This window comes from Vipera ursinii (genome assembly GCF_947247035.1).
Source record: "Vipera ursinii genome assembly, chromosome: 5".
NCBI lineage: Eukaryota > Metazoa > Chordata > Lepidosauria > Squamata > Viperidae > Vipera > Vipera ursinii.
The window spans coordinates 92,434,798-92,454,488 of record NC_139518.1 but is presented as its reverse complement, the minus strand read 5'-3'; the positions used below and the strand labels follow the sequence as shown (position 1 = coordinate 92,454,488).

At 43.8% G+C, this 19,691-nt stretch overlaps 1 protein-coding gene across 1 annotated transcript in view; it reads right to left on the bottom strand.

Annotated features, from left to right (window-relative positions):
* Positions 1-19,691, bottom strand: part of ANK3 (ankyrin 3) — a 191,129-nt gene that overhangs the window by 28,923 nt on the left and 142,515 nt on the right. Inside the window, exons 28-36 of the mRNA XM_083364150.1 lie at positions 15,499-15,653; positions 13,678-13,889; positions 11,443-11,650; positions 9,537-9,633; positions 8,514-8,742; positions 8,155-8,280; positions 6,776-6,898; positions 5,837-5,863; positions 2,139-2,220 (exon numbers count right to left, since the gene is read on the bottom strand). Of these exons, the coding sequence (XP_083220276.1) occupies positions 2,139-2,220; positions 5,837-5,863; positions 6,776-6,898; positions 8,155-8,280; positions 8,514-8,742; positions 9,537-9,633; positions 11,443-11,650; positions 13,678-13,889; positions 15,499-15,653 (1,259 nt within the window). The remainder of the gene's footprint in view (positions 1-2,138; positions 2,221-5,836; positions 5,864-6,775; positions 6,899-8,154; positions 8,281-8,513; positions 8,743-9,536; positions 9,634-11,442; positions 11,651-13,677; positions 13,890-15,498; positions 15,654-19,691) is intronic.

Here is a 19,691-nt window from a genome sequence, read left to right as displayed (position 1 = left end):
GGTGTGCTAGGCAGAATGCATCAACATTCAGAATTATTTCCACAGAAAATATTTTAAAAGAAGAGCCCACTTTTTCTACAAGGCTGAATGTCTTGGTACCTTTTGAGAAGAGTTTTTCAAAGCAAGGAATTCATTTAAAAGCAAATGACGTTATTTGTGAAAATGGTTTTCCTGGCAGTTCTACTGCTAATTTGAGCATGCCGATTTAATCTGATCCCGAGGACTGCTGGAATTATTAAAATGTATGACTTTTTTTTAAAAAAAACACCTTCCAAAGATAACTGAATTTATTCTTCTAAGATTGAACTGTCAACCTTAAGAATAGGAACTCTAGGAAAGGCTACAATCCTATCATTAGCCTTCAAAGTCCCTGTTCATAAGATACAAGTGATAATTTCCTAAATTGTTTGTTTGTTTGTTCGTTTATTCATCTCAATTTTGGCACTGCCCGACTCCAGAATGATGGTGCCGCCTCTGTAAAAAGAGGGTCAGCTTCAAATTAGGAAATTCTTAGCTACATTGATGCAGTTTTACAACCAGCTTCTTTCCTCCCTTCTAATAGAGATACTGGTGGGGTCTGGTAGATAAGAATGCTCATTGTTTAATTTCCTGTGTGTTGCTATGTTAAGGGAACTGGGGAAAAATGCAATGTGGTAGGTGACAGTCCAGGTCCAGCGGTTGTCACTCTGTGTTTGTGACGCCCGATGTTTTCTTACTACTGTAGCTAAAGTTGCCCAGTGCAGGAGTGCGAAAATGTAAACAAGTCTGTATGTTGAGCGTACAAACAAACTAAGTGCTATACAGTGAAAAGTGTAAGCTGAGAGGGCACCAGGTTTTAATCCAGAAGCTATGAGAAACAGCTACAAAAGTCAGAGACTGCCAACTGTTGACCACGGCTCATGTTACGTTATGCTGAGTATCTGGAAAGCTTTGAAGAGTTGAGCTTGCCCAGTGGAACTCTGAGACGTGAGCTAATCAAAAAGAAAAAATGACAATGGACCAAAAAAGGACCAGGGTGCTGCTAGCTTTGCTCTTCTGTGTGAGAGCTGACATTTTAAAGCCAACACTCCACTCACAGCAATAACTTCCACCCCCACCCCCAAAAGGCAACCATCTTGAAGAGCGTCACCATGGAATGCCTGGGCCACACAGGCTTTGAGGACAAGGGAGGACCATCGTCCTGTGCCGATCCCTGAAAGTACTAATTAATTTATGACACGCCGATATTAAAATGATAAAGGCATAATCTCCATGTCAGTGAAACAACCTTCTCATATTCTTTTGCTAAAATTGCTTTGATAATATTTCAAATCAACCTGGCTGTTTCCTTAAACCAAGGAAATATTTTTAGGCAAACAAGAAGCTGGTATTAACCTACTTACATCGTCGTATAAGGAATTTTTATTTTAAAATTATATGTAGTACAGTTGACCCTACAAAAGTCCATAGGTTGCACTTCTGTAACATTAACCGTACAGTAAATAAAGACATATAATTTTACATTAAAATTGCAACCTTTAATTCCATAGGTTGGAATTCTATGACTAACTCTGAAAATACTTTGGTCCAATCTATTAATGAAAAATCCAATTCCTATGTGGAGGCCTATAATACAAAACAGTCACAAGGAGACCCTGTTTTGTGCCTGTTAAAGTACCATTAGCTATACACCAGCAGCAAAAGGGAGATTTTTATCAGGAAATTCATGTCATTTGAGAGCAGAAGTGCTATGGACAGTTGCTTTTTCCTACAATAAGCTTAAGATGATGTAATATGTACCGTAGTTGGTCCCCAACTGAAACACCACAGAGTGCATCTTTGGATTAACTGTCAATTATGAGATATCACCATCTTGTCTCTGGAAAAGGAGACAGACCTGCTTCTTTGGCTAGGTAACCACAGAAAACCAATTCTCCACAAATGATTCATGTGCTCCACGGATATTTTCAGAAGAAGATGGTTGGTGTCCTTGTTTGAGTTTCTCAAGTTGTTTGTGCTCAAAAAGAGCACTTGCGTAATTGGAGGGCGTCGCTTACTAAATCACACCCCTTCCAATGACATAAAATGCAACGTTTATAGAAAAAATGTCTCTTTTAATGAAAAATTAGTTTACAATCTTAGTACATTAGGAAACTCACTCATGCCAGGCTCAGTCAGATAGCTGTAGCGCTTACGTAGAGCTAGGGACACAAAGTTCTGTCTGCGGTCGGTCTTCTCCGTCTGTAAGAAAATAATATTTCTTCTTGGAACATGGAAGAGACATCCCCATTGAAAGCAGATGCCCTTCTGTATTTCAATCACAGTCTTATTAGCAGAAAATTAAAACAAATAACAGAATAACAGAGTTGGTAGGGATCTTTGAGGTCTCCTAGTCAGTTCAATCAATTCCAACTTTGCGAGATCTTTTTTTTTCCTGAGAGAAGTTGAAATTGATTGATTGAACCTTTTTTTTTTGCACACGGCAGCGGAGGCCTAAAGCGAAAAAGTTTTATAAAACCCAGCTGAAGGCCTAGGGCTGGGGCGATGGCACGCGTGGCCACAGAGAGGGCTCTGCGTGCCACCTGTGGCACCCGTGCCATAAGTTCGCCACCACGGCCCTGTACCATTTCATTATCCTAGCCTTGTTTTAAACAGCAGTCAAGATAGGCAAAAAGATCTGCTTTAAAAAACAGGGAATATTCCCCTCATCCCATTCCCAGGCTTCAAAAGGCCTCAGGGGTCCAGTGGTGCCTAAAGAAAAAAAAATCTTGCACTTAAGAAAGTCTTAAAGAGCTTGAAAGGGATACGGTCTACCTACAGGATACACAGTCTGGTTTTATGTTTTCCTGGGCCCTGCAATTCAGAACAACCAACTTTCCATAGGATGAAGCCCCTTCTCTCACACCCCTGATTTCCACGTAGGTGTGTTTTGATCCAGTTTCAAAGCTTGAATTTTCAACATTTAAGCATGTGCTTAGAGAGCCTTTAAGAAATAGAAAAATGGAAGGACATTTCACCTTACAGAGGCGTCCAGTTTGTGCAAATTCTATTGGCGTGTGTTAAAAGTTCAACTTAAAATAAAATAAATTTCACCCTTCTCTTAAGTCAGCTTAAACCTTTCACATAACTTTCACATATGGCCCCTTTCTGTGGTAAGTAGAGGACCCCAGCTCCATTCTCCCTTTTGGGGGGCAAAAAAAAAGGATGAATGGGCACCCTCGGGGCTAACTGTGATTTCACCTAGTATGAGCTCATTTGGGGCATATACCCTGCCTCCTTCAGTCCCTCCTCACGGGGAGCAGAACAAACCCAGGCCCCCCTGGGCTAGCTCTGCTGCTGCCCCCATGTCCTACGTTCATGAGCATTTGACCCACAGTGAAACAGGAAGGAATAAAAATGTGGGGAAAAGCCGAACCCCAAAACTGGCCACCCATAGTGTCATTCCTAAACTGCGTAGATGCAATCTCCGAAGTCACATTTTGTTTAGCAGAACTGTACAAAGCGTTTGCCTTTGCAAAATGCCTTGATGTGAGTCAAGCGTCCTTCCTCCAAAGCAGGCATTAAGGTTTAGTACAGTGGTGTGTGAGTGCTTTCCCATGAGCACATGGTCCAAGTGCATCTACAGTTTTGTTTGCGTCAGGACTTGATCGCGGAGGCAACCTAAGAAAGCCTCTGAAGCGTCAGTGCTGAGTGTTCTAATGAATGTGACCCCCTTTGAAGAGGGACATTTTCCACACAATGGAAAGTGGCCTGGGATCTGGTGCATCCAAGACCAAATGCAGCCCCCTTGAAGACAATCACCTAGCAAGGATAATGGTTATATCACAATGTCCCCATGATATCAGCTCTTCCTTCACCGCTGCCCTGTGACACCACAGTTATAATTTCTGGCTACACATGAGAGCACCCACACACAAGATTACAGTTATACACTGAACAAACCAGGGCAGCTTTAACCGAGGTTAATCAAATACTTCTGCCAAAATCAATTTGCACGGAAAGCACATAAATGACAAAGTACGCCCACTTTAAGGTGAGTACAGAAAGGACAAATAAAAGGCACAGAAGGGGTTGGTTTTTATTTCAATATGCACAAAGGCAGGAATGAGGATTAGAAAACCAGCTTCTAGCGGTTTGTGTTCTGCATCCCTGTATACATTTCATACTTTTTACTTAGCAATAGTTAGAGGACTGTCTATAGAAGAAACAAAATGATTGGGGAATTTAAAGGATGTTTGTTTGAAACTGATAGAAAATAGTTATTTGATAGTTGGGAAGGTTACCAGAATGGTTGAACATCCCAAGTGGTGAGACTTGAAGGTGCTGAAATTGGTGATTTAAGTCCCATTGACTGTAAAGGCAGTATAAAGCCCATGTTTAACTCTACTCAAATTATTGAGATTTTTTAACACACTTGACTCAAGCTGATTCATGCTTTTTTTCATATAATGTCCCCTATCAAGGCAATATGAAACGGTTGGCACAACTATAAATCTCACTGAGACAACCTTCTTCTTCCTCCTCCTCCTCCACCTCCTCCACCACCTCCTCCTCCTCCTCCTCCTCCTCCTCCTCCTCCTCCTCCTCCTCCTCCTCCTCCTCCTCCTCCTCGTACTTTGCCAATAGCTGGCAGTTTTGCACCAAGAACCAAGGTCCTAACCAAGCATCTTCATTGTGGACCTTCCCACATGGGTTGTGACTAACAAGTCAGAACAGCTGCTAATTCAGGTAACTGTAATCCCAATTAATGTGGACGGCATCCAGTTTAGTTATTCACAAGTGCATTCTTGAGTGTTAACTCCTTGTGGCTCTAACACTGTAGAAGATTTCAGAGAGATGTTTGTATGTCTGTGCCGGTATAATACAGAAATTATATAAATTGCATATGGGAAGTTTGAAGAGGAAATTGGCTATCCATGATTTTAAATGAATAAAATGGTTTCTTGTTTATTGGAAGGAAAATGTGATATTTTCCTGGGGAAAATCAGATATTTAAGGTGAAACAGATTTAGCAAATCTGACTGTAGTTTGCATTTATTTATGTCTAAAGGTGGATCATGGGGGGTGGTGGTTTCCAAGCAGATCCCTCCCACTTCTGACCTGATTTTAAAGTTCTCAAGATATGTTTGTGTTCTGCCTCACAAACGCTGAAATAAGAGAATTTGGTTGGTCCTGGCTACCCACCATACTTTGGCCACCTAATGAGAAGGAAGGACTCACTGGAGAAGAGCCTAATGCTGGGAAAGATTGAGGGCAAGAGAAGAAGGGGACGACAGAGAAGGAGGTGGCTGGATGGAGTCACTGAAGCAGTAGGCGTGAGCTTAAATGGACTCCAGAAGATGGTAGAGGACATGAAGGCCTGGAGGAACGTTGTCCATGGGGTGGCGATGGGTCGGACACGACTTTGCAGCTAACAACAACAACGGCTACCCACAAGGAGCATTTAGCAGAGGGCAAGTCATAGGGAAGTACAGCCAGTGACTGTACCCTAGTAAGTGATATTTCCCTCCACAAATATTTGCAAAAAATGTGGCACAATTTTTTGCATGGAAGTCTGCCTAGGTAGGTTTCACTTTTCTTCTGCAAAGCTGTATTGTGAAACAGTCCATCAAGGAGGAGGAGGAGGAGGAGGAGGAAGGGGAAGCTGAATATGAAATCAGGAAGAAAAGCGCCTCGGTTGCTCTAAGCAGCATGTGGTGCATCATTTGATGTTGGCAATTTTTCCATTTCACAGGAAAGCATAAACATGCCTAGAGTTTGAGAATTCAGGGTCGAGAAACATGACCGCAGGGCGACAGAATTTTGAATATAAGCTCTTGATTACAACAAAGGTAAAATAAAAAGCGTTTTGTATTACCTCGTCATCTTGATCTGATTCTGTTTCCTTTTGGTCCCGAGATGAATTGCAGAGACAGGGAATATTACAACGGACAGCAGGGAAGAGAATATCAGGATGTGAAAAAGGGAGCACAACAATGCAAGCTAGTTCATAATAGACAAAGCAAACCAATGTCAACAACAACAACAACAACAACAAAGGTTAACAAACAAAACTCTACATCTAAATGCAAATCAGCACATGACATGACTAAAAAGCAGAAAGTCTAGGAACTCTTAAGCAGAAGCAGGATCTGTGAAGAAAATTCCCCAGCCTTAAAAACAAGCGTAACTGGGGATTTTAAAATGCTTCCTGCTGAAAGGGTGCAAAACGCTTCCCGAGTCCAAAATTTTTATGCTCAGAATTACTCACTGCAGGACATTTGGAACTTGAGATGTTTTCCACACATCTACTTTCTGCATGCAGGAAAACAGTTAAGACGTAGAAAGTCTGGCTTAATCTGAGTGCACGACAGTCATTCCTATTTGTAAAAGTAAAGGTAAAGGTTCCCCCGCACGTGCGTGCTAGTCGTTTCTGACTCTAGGGGCCGGTGCTCATCTCCGTTTCAAAGCCGAAGAGCCAGCGCTTGTCCGAGGACGTCTCTGTGGCCACGTGGCCGACATGACTAGACGCCAAAGGTGCACGGAACGCTGTTACCTTCCCACCGGAGTGGTCCTTATTTTTCTACTTGCATTTTTTACGTGCTTTCAAACTGCTAGGTTGGCAGAAGCTGGGACAAGTAATAGGCGCTCACTCTGCTACGCGGCACTCGGGATTCGACCTGCCAAACTGCCGACCTTCTGATCGACAAGCTCAGCGTCCCAACCCACTGAGCCACCGCGTCCTATTTGTAGCACGTGCTAACTCTGAATGCTGCTACTGGGGCTTTTAAGCTGCCACGTGTCTCCAGGGCTGTACCTTTTTGTGTGCTGGCAGAGTGATATTCAAGTTGCAAACGGCCGTCTGGGGCAAACCCTTGGTTGTCTTTGGCTCTTTGAGAAAGGATAAGCGGCCACAAGGCTCTTGGCTGGTGTCTCTGATCTACAAGTCAAGAAGACATCACAGGTTGGTTGGAAAGGAGGACTCTTATTTTGCATTTCCACTATCTTTCAGTTTGCCAATTTAACCGAAAGAAGAACCGTCCCAAGAATATTTTTGGAGAATAGAAGGGAGTTCCTTTGAACACATACTAAGACGGGATCCCCATCTATGCCCCTACAGTACACATTAGCTTTCCAGAGAGGTTGTGTTCTTGTCTTCCCACTCTAGGTTGCCAAAGTCCAAAGCTGGGACAGCAAACATGATCCCCCTCAGTTGTCCAAGCTTCATAAAAGCTGCAGGAGTTGGTCAAATTTTGGAAGCGTTTTTCTTTACGCCCCACTTTTCTTCCTAACAGGCTTACGTGGCTGTTGCCCTTTCAGAAACAAACTCCCATCATGAGTAATACTCCTTGGAATCAGAGATGGCAACTATTTCACACCACCAGGAATGGGCCAGGAAGGCCGCCTAAAAACTATCCATCTGGGGGCACCAGAAAAATCTTGGCCATTTCCAGACTCGACGTTTCCAGAGGTGATGAAGAGCACTTGGAAAGAAACTTCTGAACCCCAAACCAACAAACCAGATTGTGTCTCGATGCAGGGATGCACACAAAGAGCCTTCGACTAGGGAGCTAAGAGGAACTGCTGGAAAGCAACCTCAACCATCAGCGGGAAGCTCACCCCATGCCTTAATGGCCTGATTGTTTCTGCCACCCTCCCATCTTCCCTAAGAGGTCAGTGTGAAGCGAGTGATGGCAAATGGAGAGCGCCATTGCCAGAAATACTCCAAACCTCTCCTTCCAAAGAACAACAACAATAATAATAATAATAATAATAATAATAATAATAATAAGAAGAAGAAGAAGAAGAAGAAGAAGAAGAAGAAGAAGAGGAAGAAGAAGAAGAAGAAGAAGAAGAAGAAGAAGAAGAAGAAGAAGAAGAAGAAGAAGAAGAAGAAGAAGAAGAAGAAGAAGAAGAAGAAGAAGAAGAAGAAGAAGAAGAAGAAAAAGTTGGAAGGGACCTTGGAGGTCATCTAGTCCAACCCCCTGCTCAGGCAGGAAACCCTATACCATTTCAGGCAAATGGCTGTCCAGTCTCTTCTTAAAAACCTCCAGTGTTGGAGCATTCACCACCTCTGGAGGCAGGTTGTTCCACTGGTTAATTGTTCTCACTGTCAGGAAGTTTCTCCTTAGTTCTAGGTTCATGTCAGATCACAAGAGCTTTGTGCCCTGATCTTACGGCAGCCATGGCTTTTACCTTGATAGTAAATGGCAGTCTATTTTCTTTGAAAGCATAAAAATTAAATACAAGCTGCTGTCCTCCTTTGGTTAAAGGAGCTAGGTTTCCGTAACAATCCACATAAATGGGTTTTCCCTCCAAAACCTGTTGGAGAAAGAAAGAAAAAAACAACTGGATTAATGTCCAAAGAATTAAGATAAATAGGAAGTATCTCACTTTGCGAACTTATTCTTCCAGGCTCTTGTGAGGAAGGCTACATACTTTTGATGTACCTTTGATTTGAACTGAATTAAACCAAGGCTGATTTGCACAGGCTTCACATCACATTTGATACATTTTCAAATTATCATGAAGACCTTCTGTTAAACAATGAATACCTCGATATCTTTGCTTCTTGCAACTTCTTCAAAATTCTCCTGCTGCTCCAGCGTTTTGTCAACTTTATCATCAGTCATACAGAAGCAGCGCAAATTGGACTCCACAGCGTCATTTGTTTTGGCAAAAATGACGAACTTGGCCATGTAAGGGACACATATCAATTCCCTGTATAGCTGTGTGGCCAACCCAACCGTTTCAAGAACTTGATGGCAATCTGCTAACCAAAATCTAGAGAGGGGAAAGGGAAAGAGACCAGATGAGACAGAGAGATAGGGATAAACAGTTTGCTCATTTTCATACAACTAGTTCATAAGGACACGAACAAAATAAATATTCCATTGGAACACCCATCAAATGATGACTCTTCCTCATTATCTGTCTCAATTAGAATAATGTGTCCTGAATGTGTACCAAGAGCCCCACAGCTTTTCTTGGAATTTTAGTTTACTTCCAGATGTTTTTCCCCCAAACTGGAGGTGCACCAACTATACAGAGTCATGTTTCCTTTCTTTTTCTTATCACATGCGTTCACTTCAGTTGCACCTTGGTCCCTGGAAAGAAATCCAGATGATGCACATCTGGATTTCCCTCCAGAGACCAACCTGTGAACTTTGAGTCCTCCCAGCTCTCTTTTTGGTTGTTGCACAGGAAGCTTATTAAAATCAGAGCTGCAACCTTGGATGATGGCTTGCTTTTTAAGTGCTCTGTACACAGAGGAACAACAAATGGCAATATTTCCAACTACCTAATGGGTATTTATAAGTGATGGAGCTGTAGTTCATGAGAGCTGCTTGGGTGATTTAGGGCCATTCTCTACCTACCCCAGAGGGTTGTTGGTATGGGGGGAAAAATAGGAATAAGGAATACAATTGACAAGCCCTTTGAAGAAAACCAGTCAGAATTGTTGTTGTCATCCAGAATTGCATTTTGTGAAATGGGCAGCTATAAAAATGTGATTAGTGAATTTGATCTTTCTTCCCAGATGGGGATGAAGGAAATCTGCTTTTTGCTTTTTGTCCTACCTGGCTGAAACATTGGTTGTAAAGGAGACACAATCATCCACAAAAGTGAGGGGGGTGGTTCCTGTGATGTCTTCCCATTGCGCTGGTGAAGTGCCTCCTAAAGGAGAAAAAAAAAGACATGCATTTTTTTAAAGAAAGAATCTCAGCTTTGGCCCAGTCTGGAGTTGTGCTTCTGTCTGAGCCCTGGACTCCCGGTCTTTTGTTTCAGATGGAAGCCACTAAGGTTTCCCTCCCTGCCTGTGGAGGGTGAAAACAGACCTTGGCCTGGGAGAGAAAACACGTGAGTCTCTGTGAGGTGCCTCTTGGGAGGACTCAGCCCTAACCTTGAAATAAGGGTAGTTGACTAAGAAGATGCTAAGACAAATTAACAGTTGCTAAAAATGGTCTCTGGGTAACTTCCAAGAGCAGCACACAATAAGGACACCTAAAAAATCTGGAGACTTTTGTGCATAGATGATAGAAGAAAGATAGATAGATAGATAGATAGATAGATAGATAGATAGATAGATAGATAGATAGAGATAGATAGATAGATAGATAGATAGATAGATAGATAGATAGATAGATAGATAGACAGACGTACGTGACTGATGATACATAGGGATGGATGACTAGATAGATAGATAGATAGATAGATAGATAGATAGATAGATAGATAGATAGATAGATAGATAGATAGGTGATTTATGGATAGATGATGCACAGGGATGGATGGATGACTAGATAGATAAGATGATATGTGGGAACGGCCATTTTTTGGCCTCTCAACCTTCAGCTTTCCCAAACGTTTATCAGCCTCTACGTGAATTACAGTGATGAGCACACTCTCCAGGTTCACACAGGATGGCATGTGGGAGGTTTGGGAAACACTATGATAAAGCTTTCACATATATCTTTTAGTATCTTGTTTTTGTAATGATCTCATAGGCACCTGAGTAGTTCACTATGTATCCTATTTTTTGAGATTGATGGGGTTTATGTAATGTTGTATTTGGTATTCAGAAAGAGGAGGTGAATAAAAGTTCAGCGGGCAGTTGCTCAGGGGTTTTTTTGGTGAGACGAGGCTGCTTGGCTGGTTCAGAGCATCTCTATCGACCTGGGTCTGAATTCTTTTCTCTACTATGATAGAAGATAGATAGATAGATAGATAGATAGATAGATAGATAGATAGATAGATAGATAGATAGATGTGATTGATTGATTGATTGACTGATGATACATAGGGATGGATGGATGACTAGACATAGAGATAGATAGATAGATAGATAGATAGATAGATAGATAGATAGATAGATAGATAGATATGATTGATAGATGATACATAGGGATGGATGGATGACTAAGATGATAAACAGATGATAGATATTATTGATTGTTAGATGATACACAGGGATGGTTGGATGACTAGATAGATGATAGATAGATAGATAGATAGATAGATAGATAGATAGATAGATAGATAGATAGATATAGATAGATAGATAGATAGATAGATATAGAATGGAGAGAGAGAGATTCTGAGATTCTTTTACTCCAAAAATAAAAAAAATATTTTAAATACTGTTCAACAAAATGTTTAATCAGATTTCTGCTGAAAGGAAAAAATGTGTACCAAAGGTCAAAAGCTCCAGTCGGGAATTTTCAAAAGGAACACAGAAAATGTAGACTTTGTTCATTAAGAGTTCAGCAGACGTTCTTAAGAGTTTCTGTTTTCCTTCCAGCCGCCTCCCAGTGGAGACGAATGTGTTGGGTTGGCCTGAAATTCTAACCAAGCAAGCGTGGTGGAGCTGGGGAGAAGCAGCTTGAGGCACCCAAGACTAACCTGGGGTCACACAAGCATTGGAAGAAGCTGCCGGAGGGTTTGCAGTCATCCTAAGGAAAATGCATGAGCCCTGCTGGGTCTCACCTGTGATGCTACACAGCAGTCGAAGGCTGGGTGTGGTGTCGCCTTTGTACCCGTTGGTCACTCCTTCCCCTGAGGGTGGTGGCACTGGAATCGTCATTGTGATTGGCTTATGGAATTTCCTTCTTCTGGGTTCCACGGTGACAATGGGGCTGAAGGTGGCTTTGTTGCCAAGGATCTTCTTAACCATTTCATCCTGTACTGGTTGAGCCTATTATTAATTCCAGAAAGAGTTTTAAATGTCTACATGCATTGATTTCCAGAAAAAGTGAGTCGTCCTTTTTTTTTTCAAAATGAGAAGGCCGTGTCTTGTTCGGTTAAACTTACTAAACATATTCGTATAAGCTAAGCTCCAATCTCAGCAACTTAGTGACCATACAATATCCCTGAGCCACAATATGGGACTGGTTATCTGAGGATGGTTTTTGATAGTCATGACACCATCCAATAAATATATGGGCTTAATAACTCATTTAAATAAATACATCGATTTCTCCTGTCTGCTGTCACCTGCTCAAGTGTCTTGAACAAAGAACTTCTTGTGATCTAAGCAAGTTGCCCCCAAAGTCCTGAATCCTAAAGACCTAGTTACAATCCCACAAGGGACTATTTTTCCAGGATTCTACAATAAATTTTGGGGTCATCCCCCAGGTATGAGAAGTACACAATTCTTAATATCCTAAAAAAAAAATCCATACTGAGAAAACAATCAAACAGGAGATGCACATTGTTCACTGAAGTCTAGAATATGACAGTAGCTTTTCCAGATCCACGAAACATCATTCCAAGACCTCAAAAACAGCAGGCATTGTATCATTTCTGTAGGTGATGTGAAACTTCCCTGAATTCAGCTTTAAGGATAAACATTCATGACAGACATCAGTCCAATGAATGCAGATTAATGCCTAGCCCCTTTTTAAATTTACTTCTTCTAAATTAAATCAGTTTCACCACCAAATGGGGGAATCTAAAAGGAAACCTCTTTGTGGTGATAGAACAAAAATTTTCTATCCATGTGTTGACACAACAAAAATATATTGTTTCATTTCATCCTGAATAGAGTTGAGAGGCTAGATAAGACTCAAAAGGTTAACGAATGGACTTTAAAAGTTTCGAACCTGGCAGAAATGGCAAAAATCTCAGCATATTTGAAAGGCCATTAGCAACAAAGATATATTTTGGAATGGAGAAGAGGGATTGATTATATCCAGAATAAATATGGGACCAAAAAGTTTCATTTAGCATTTGAATGAGTATTAGATTTAGAAGATTTGTTATTATTAGGTCTCTCGTTTGTGGAGTTCCTCAGGGGTCGGTCCTCTCGCCTCTCCTGTTCAACATCTATATGAAACCGCTGGGTGAGATCATTCGTGGTTTTGGAGTTGGGTATCATCAGTACGCTGATGATACCCAGCTTTTCCTTTCGACCCCAAACCACCCCAGTGATGCCCTCAACGTGATGTCCCGTTGCCTGGAGGTGGTTCGGGTCTGGATGGGGAGGAACAGACTTCAACTCAACCCCGACAAGACTGAGTGGCTTTGCATACCTTCATCCCGGGTCTATTCGGATATTCCACCTCTTTCTATGGGGGGGTGAACTATTACCCCCCGTAGATAGGGCTCGCAACTTGGGAGTCCTCCTAGATTCACAGCTCACTTTGGAAGATCACATAGGGGCTGTGACTAGGGGGGCTTTCGCCCAGGTTCGCCTGGTGCGCCCCTATCTAAGCCGGGATGATCTATGCACGGTCACGCGCTCGTGACCTCTCGACTAGACTACTGCAACGCTCTCTACATGGGGCTGCCCTTGAGGACCACCCGGAGGCTCCAACTGGTACAGAATGCAGCCGCGAGAGTTGTGTTGGGAGTCTCCCGATACTCCCATGTTACACCTCTGCTCCGTGAGCTGCATTGGTTACCAGTTGTCTTCCGGGTGGGTTTTTATGTTTTTTATGTTTAAAATGTATCTGTAAAACTCTTTAATAAAAAAAAGACTCAAAAGTTTAATAAAATGTTAAGACGGACTTTTAGGGTTGAGAGGATTGAAGAACAGCTGTAGCCTCTCTCCATGGGAGGTCAAGGAAGACGTCCTGCCTTGTCTGCTCACCGGGATCCAGCCTGACTCCAAAGGATGTGCAGAAATGGGCCTGCTGTTCTGTTGAGCCCGAGTGGATCCAGCCAGGCCCTGATTTGGACCTTCTCCTCCTTGGGGTTTCTCAAGACAAGAAGCTCCCTTACCTGGAGGCCCACTCGAATTCTTTTTGTCAAGGCGCCTTCAGGGAACGCAGCTTGGACCCGAGGCAGAGTGGTGCTGCTTAGGATGCCTCCTTCTGGGCCAATCTGGTTGCTCTCTTGCTTAATTCGCGAAACCACCGCAAAATACTGAGGGAAGTCCTTGGTGACGATTCTGCAGATCCGTTTCTTCTCCAGCTCTTCCACGCTGTCCATCTCTTAAGAAAGGAAAAGGGTCAAGACTGACCTTCCCATCACCACTCACAGAGAATTGCCCCCAGAGGATCCCTTCACTCTGTCAGCCTCACACTCCAACCTCTCTGAATCAACTTTGAAGCATGCCGATTTCAGTTTTACAAGCACTTCTGTTTCTATTTCAAAGCATGGGATTAAGCCTTTTCTCAGAATGGGACTGCTTGAAGTTTGAGCCAGGCAAGAATGATACGACTCTGGAACCGATGTGCTAATTAATTTAGAGTGTACTTTTCTCTCCAAGCAAATTAACAATTTATAGTTAAAACTTAAAAAGTATATCCATATTCTTCAATAATAATAATAATACACCAGCACAAATTAAAAAGAAGGATTTACAGTTTAAAATCACTTTCTTTTGATTCCAAATCTCTGGACAAGCACATTCAATAGCAATACCCACCCAAATAAATCTTAAAATGGTTGAAAATGCACAAGCTTATTTAAAAAAAATCTGAGCCTTTTAATAACATTTGTGGTCTACCAGACTCTTTCTGGTTTCTGACTCTCCTCCTCCTGCAATATCTGCGGGATCAAGAGAGTCACATACATTCTGAATCCGCTCGATGTCTCGGTCCCTTTTAATACCCGTCTTGGCCAGTAGATGGTGTTTTACTCAGCAAAAACCATGTTGGCTTTAACATTAAAAAAAAAGGCAAAGCGAGGGGAATATTTAGCAGACAGCAAAGAAGCAGAGAGCTGGTGCATCTGAGAGCAGGTCTAATGCTTATTTAGCAATTTTTTTCATTTGAAGGGGGCCTTTCCCACACAGAGGACCCAGACATTCTTGGAGACTCTCCAAGCAGGAGCTCAAGAAATCCGCCTGGTGATTCGCCTGTCCCGAGATACGCTCGGCCTTGAGGGAGGAGATGTTGGTCTCTGCCCAGGATATCAACAACTGAGCCTCGGCCATCAGGGACCTGGAACGGGTACCCCCTTGGCGGTTTATGTGGGCTTTTGCCGCCACGTTGTCTGTGAGGACTAGCATGCGTTGACCCTCCACTGTGCAGCGGAAGTGGCGTAGAGCCAGGTGTATGGCCCTGAGCTCCATCCAATTTATGTTGTGCCGTAGATCCGACCGGGAAAACCGGCCCTGAGCCGTCTGAGATTGTAGGTGCGCTCCCCAGCCGAACAGGCTGGCGTCTGAAGTCAGGGTGAGCCTGACTCATAGGAGCACCTGGCCTGAAAAAAAGTCAGCCGTAGCTCAGAAGAACAGCCACGATCCAGGGATAAAACCAGAAGTGTTAGGGAACAATTGTGCCGCTTAATGAGCCCTATCCTGTTGAAGACAGAACAACCAAATAAACCAAATATCAACCAAATAAAGCAATCAGCATCCCGCTAACAAAAAGGCCAAACGTTGCAAACAGAAAAAATAAAAACAATAGGAAAAACGGTAAGCATAGATTGTGAGGGTCAAACGGTCATCCTTTGTTTCTGCTGGAAGAGAAATCTGTACGGAGAGATCTGCCCTACTTTCCCCGGTGGTCCCAAGGGGAAGGACTGTGCACATTTTTCATCCTCGCACCGCCTCCATTCTGGCCAGGGAGATATTTGCAAGGCGAGCGCGGTTACCTTCATTCATGCCATTCAGGATATCCGTGAGGTTTTCGTGCTTGCTGTCATACTGATGCTCTTTCCAGGTTTCCCCATTTTCACTCCGCAGCACGATCAGCTCTCGTTCTTTTCCCCGCATCGATCCAAAATGGGGGATTTCCACCACAACCGGGCTGCATCAAAGGAAGAGAAAAGCCATTGAGGCTGGATGGCTACCGACCGACCGGCAGTTATTTTTTCCACGGGTCAGAGACGAGCTCGGCAGGTCATCCGGTTGCAAGCAATTAACAACTGGCAAAGCCACAAAACCTCTCCCCGCTTGACCTGCAAGTGCGTTTGATTCACTCCGACGCCAAACTGGGGGGGGAAAGCAAACACGGGACTGCTGGCAAACGCCGATTCATATGAAAACAAGAAGTTACAGAAAGACACACAAGCAAATGAAAAGAAATTTTTGGAAGCTGCTTACGCAGTAAGAGGTCATAATCGGGAGGTGTGATCTGGCCAGAAAGATCTGCTGTGACAACGCCAGTTTCAAGGAAAGCACCTGAGCTGCTCTACATCATGCGATGGATGTTAATGTGACAATATTTTTTTTCTGCATTCATAATTTCTTCTGCTTTGGGCAAGCGTGAAAAGAAAAACATGGTGCACAGAACCCAAATGACTGGGGATCTTATCCAGTACCTGCCTGGCCTCCTCCTGAGACTGTCCCAGCTCTTCTTGGCCACGGATGTTGCTGGAACCACAGAGGCTGCCATTTTGCTTAGTAACTCATTTGGCTTTATCTCTTGTGGAGCACCGTGTAGGTGGATGCGCATGAGACAGAAAACTAGACAGATGGATGTCTTTGACTATGCAAACAGAGAGAGGGCTGATCCTGCCCTTATCCAAAATGCAAAACTTACTCAGGGTTAGCATGTGTGTGTGTGTGTGTGTGTGTGTGTGTGTGAGAGAGAGAGAGAGAGAGAGAGAGAGAGAGAGAGAGAGAGAGAGAAGGGGAAGGGTGGGAGAGAGAAGGAGGGAGAAAGAGAGAGAGATGGATAGAGGGAGAAAGAGAGGTACAGAAAAAGAGAAAGAGAGAGGGAGAGGGAGAAGGAGAGGGAGAGGGAGAGAGAAGAAAGAGAGGGAAAGGGAGAGTGGGAGAGGAGAGAGATAGCGAGAAGGAGAGAGAGAAGGAGGGATATGGAGCAGAAAGAAAGATAGGGAAAGGGAGATGGGAGAGAGAGGGAGGGAGGGAGATGTACAGAGAAAGAGAGGGGGTGGAAGGGAGAGGGAGAAAGAAAAAGAGGGAGAGAGAAAAAGGGAGAAGAGAGAGAGGGAGGAGAGAGACAGTGGGAAAGAGGGAAAGAGAAAGGGAGAGACAGAGAAAGAGGGAGAGAGGGAGGAGGAGAGAGAGGGAGTGATATGGAGGGAGAAGAGAGGGAAAGGAAAAGAGGGAGGGAGATGGGGAGAGAAAGAGAGAGAGGGAGGGAGAGAGAGGGGGGTGGGAGAGGGAGAGAAAGAAAGAGAGGGAGACAGAGAAAGAGGGAGGGAGAGGGTGAGGGAGAAGGAGAGAGGGAGAAAGAGAGAGCGGGAGAGGGAGGAGAGAGGGAGAGACAGAGGGAGGGAGAAGAAAGGGAGGGAAAGAGAGAGGGAGGGAGAGACGGAGAGAGGGAGAGGGAGAGGGAGGGAGAAGAATGAGAGGGAGAGAGGGAGAGGGCGAAAGAGGGAGAGAGGAGAAAGGGAGGGACAGAGGGAGAGGGAGGGAGATGGGGAGAAAGAGATGCTTTTCACTCTGTGCCTCAAAATTCTCTGCAAAGAGGGATGACACAAAGAAGGATGACAAAGAGGGCTCTCTTTTCTGCCCAGCCTAGGAACCGCACTGAAGGGAAACAGGCAGAGGCTGTGCGAGTCTCAAGAAGGCGGTTTGGTGTTGCAGCCCATGGATTTCTCACTTTGCTGAGAAAGAAGCCCTCCCTGCCAAACAGCGTCTCAAAGAAGAGCCACGTTGCAGACATGCGACTCTTTTTTTTCTCGGATGGAGAGCAGAGCTGTCTCAGCAAAAGGCTGGAGATGAAATCAGACAATGGAATGATGGCAACTAAAAAGGCTGAAGATGCCATGGGATGCCGAAGTCCTACAGACTTCCAGGAGACTCATTCCATAATAACCACCATCCTGGATCGGGCTATCGGGGACTGATCCCCAGTTTTTGGATCCTGTTTTCCTCCCATCCCTTTTATTCATTTGTTTATTTTTATTTATCTATTTAAATTTGCTGGCGACTCTCTCTCTCCCCCACAAGGCGACTCTCCTTTACGCAATCTCCTGCTGGTCTTGTAGAAAAGATGAGGCTTGGACATGGTTGACAAGGGGGAAATGAACAAGCTGCTTCTTGGAGATGTTTTCCAACCTCCAAAGCTATTTTACAACCCTGAGATTTATTTATTCAACACATTTATAAAGTAAAGGTAAAGGTTCCCCCGCACATGCGTGCTAGTCGTTTCCAACTCTAGGGGGCCGGTGCTCATCTCCGTTTCAAAGCCGAAGAGCCAGCGCTTGTCCGAGGACGTCTCCGTGGTCATGTGGCTGGCATGACTAGACGCCAAAGGCACACGGAACACTGTTACCTTCCCACCGTAGTGGTCCCTATTTTTCTACTTGCATTTTTACATGCTTTCGAACTGCTAGGTTGGCAGAAGCTGGGACGAGTAACAGGCGCTCACTCTGTTACGCAGCACTCGGGATTCGACCCGCCAAACTGCTGACCTTCTGATCCACAAGCTCAGCGTCCTAACCCTCTGAGCCACTGCGTCCCTTTAACACATTTGTATGGGCGCCCAACTCACACATGGTGACTCCAGAGGGCTTACACCATTAAAATTCTTCAATATATATATGTTTTCTAAGACCAGTCCTGGCTCAAGATGAACTCTTGGACAATTAGAATTAAATTTTGGGGCTGGACCAGCCACAAGGGGTGGGCCAGTTTCTGGTTTCCCTTGTGGGGCCATCTTCCAATAGACCACAATAGGCCAAGGAGAAACTCTGGCCAAGAGCTGATGGCTGTAGCAGAGCAGCTCTTTTCTTGGGATGGGGTGTCTGCAGGACATGATCAGAAAAGTCAAGATGGGGGGGCACCATGCTGTCATCAAAGCTGCCGCTACCACAACATGTCTGCTCTCTTCTGTTTTTTGACCATACACTGAGGACACCCCTGTCTGCCAGTGTTGTAACTTACCCTGCCCAAGTTAGTCCCAGCGATCAGCTGCGTACAACCCACCCCTCTGGCTCTTTCCCCAAGTATCAAAAAGCAGGTGATTTGCGGAGTCACACAACACAACAATCCTGCGTAGCTGTACGCATGCCCTGCGTTAGTTAAATCCTGTCCTTCTTTTCCAACCCCCTCTAAGTAACAGACATCACAACTCTTGAGTCTTCCACCCAGAATTGCAAACGCCAGCGTGGAAACTAAGCAGAGGGGCCCTCTTCATTCTCTATATGAAAAATTTAATCACAGAAAGGTAAGCCTTTATGGATTGTGCAGCTTTAATATTGTTCAGCAATTTCCTACAGAGCTTTATCGGTGGGAAACAATCGCAACTCATCGTATTTTACCACCACAGAGCATCTGTCCATGCTGAGAAAAGGCAGCGAACACTCAATAAATAAGCAGGATGGGACACAGATTTTCTTCTGCACTTCCAGCTGTGGTGTTAGGAACAACAGCATTTTGAAGAGGGACAGTTAGGACATCCTGCACTTAATTTATGCTCTTTTACCCCACCAATTTTATTATTTACATGCTTTAAGGCCACGAGATGGAAAGCTTTCTAACTCCACTTAAATTGTTCCTTTTCTTATTTTTTTTCTTTCCAAAACACAGATTGTTATCCAAATTATGTGATTGGAAGAAAACAGCAACATCTCCAAGGGCTGTTGCATTTGGTAACCTTACTTAAACTCGGTGCTCCCCGTGTACAAAATACCGAAACACACCAACAACTACTTTCTTGAATGCAATCTTGGTTGGCTAATGTCTCCTGGATAAAGCTCACACAGTTATGTCCATGAATAGAAGCAAAACTCACAGGGAAGGTAGAACAGGGGCTCAATAGAAGACTTGGAATAGCAGGGTAGATTAAGTTCCACCACTGTGGAATACCAGCTGTCAGTATATTTAAGGAGTTCAACGATTCTAAATATGAATTCTTTTCAGATTACTGTAA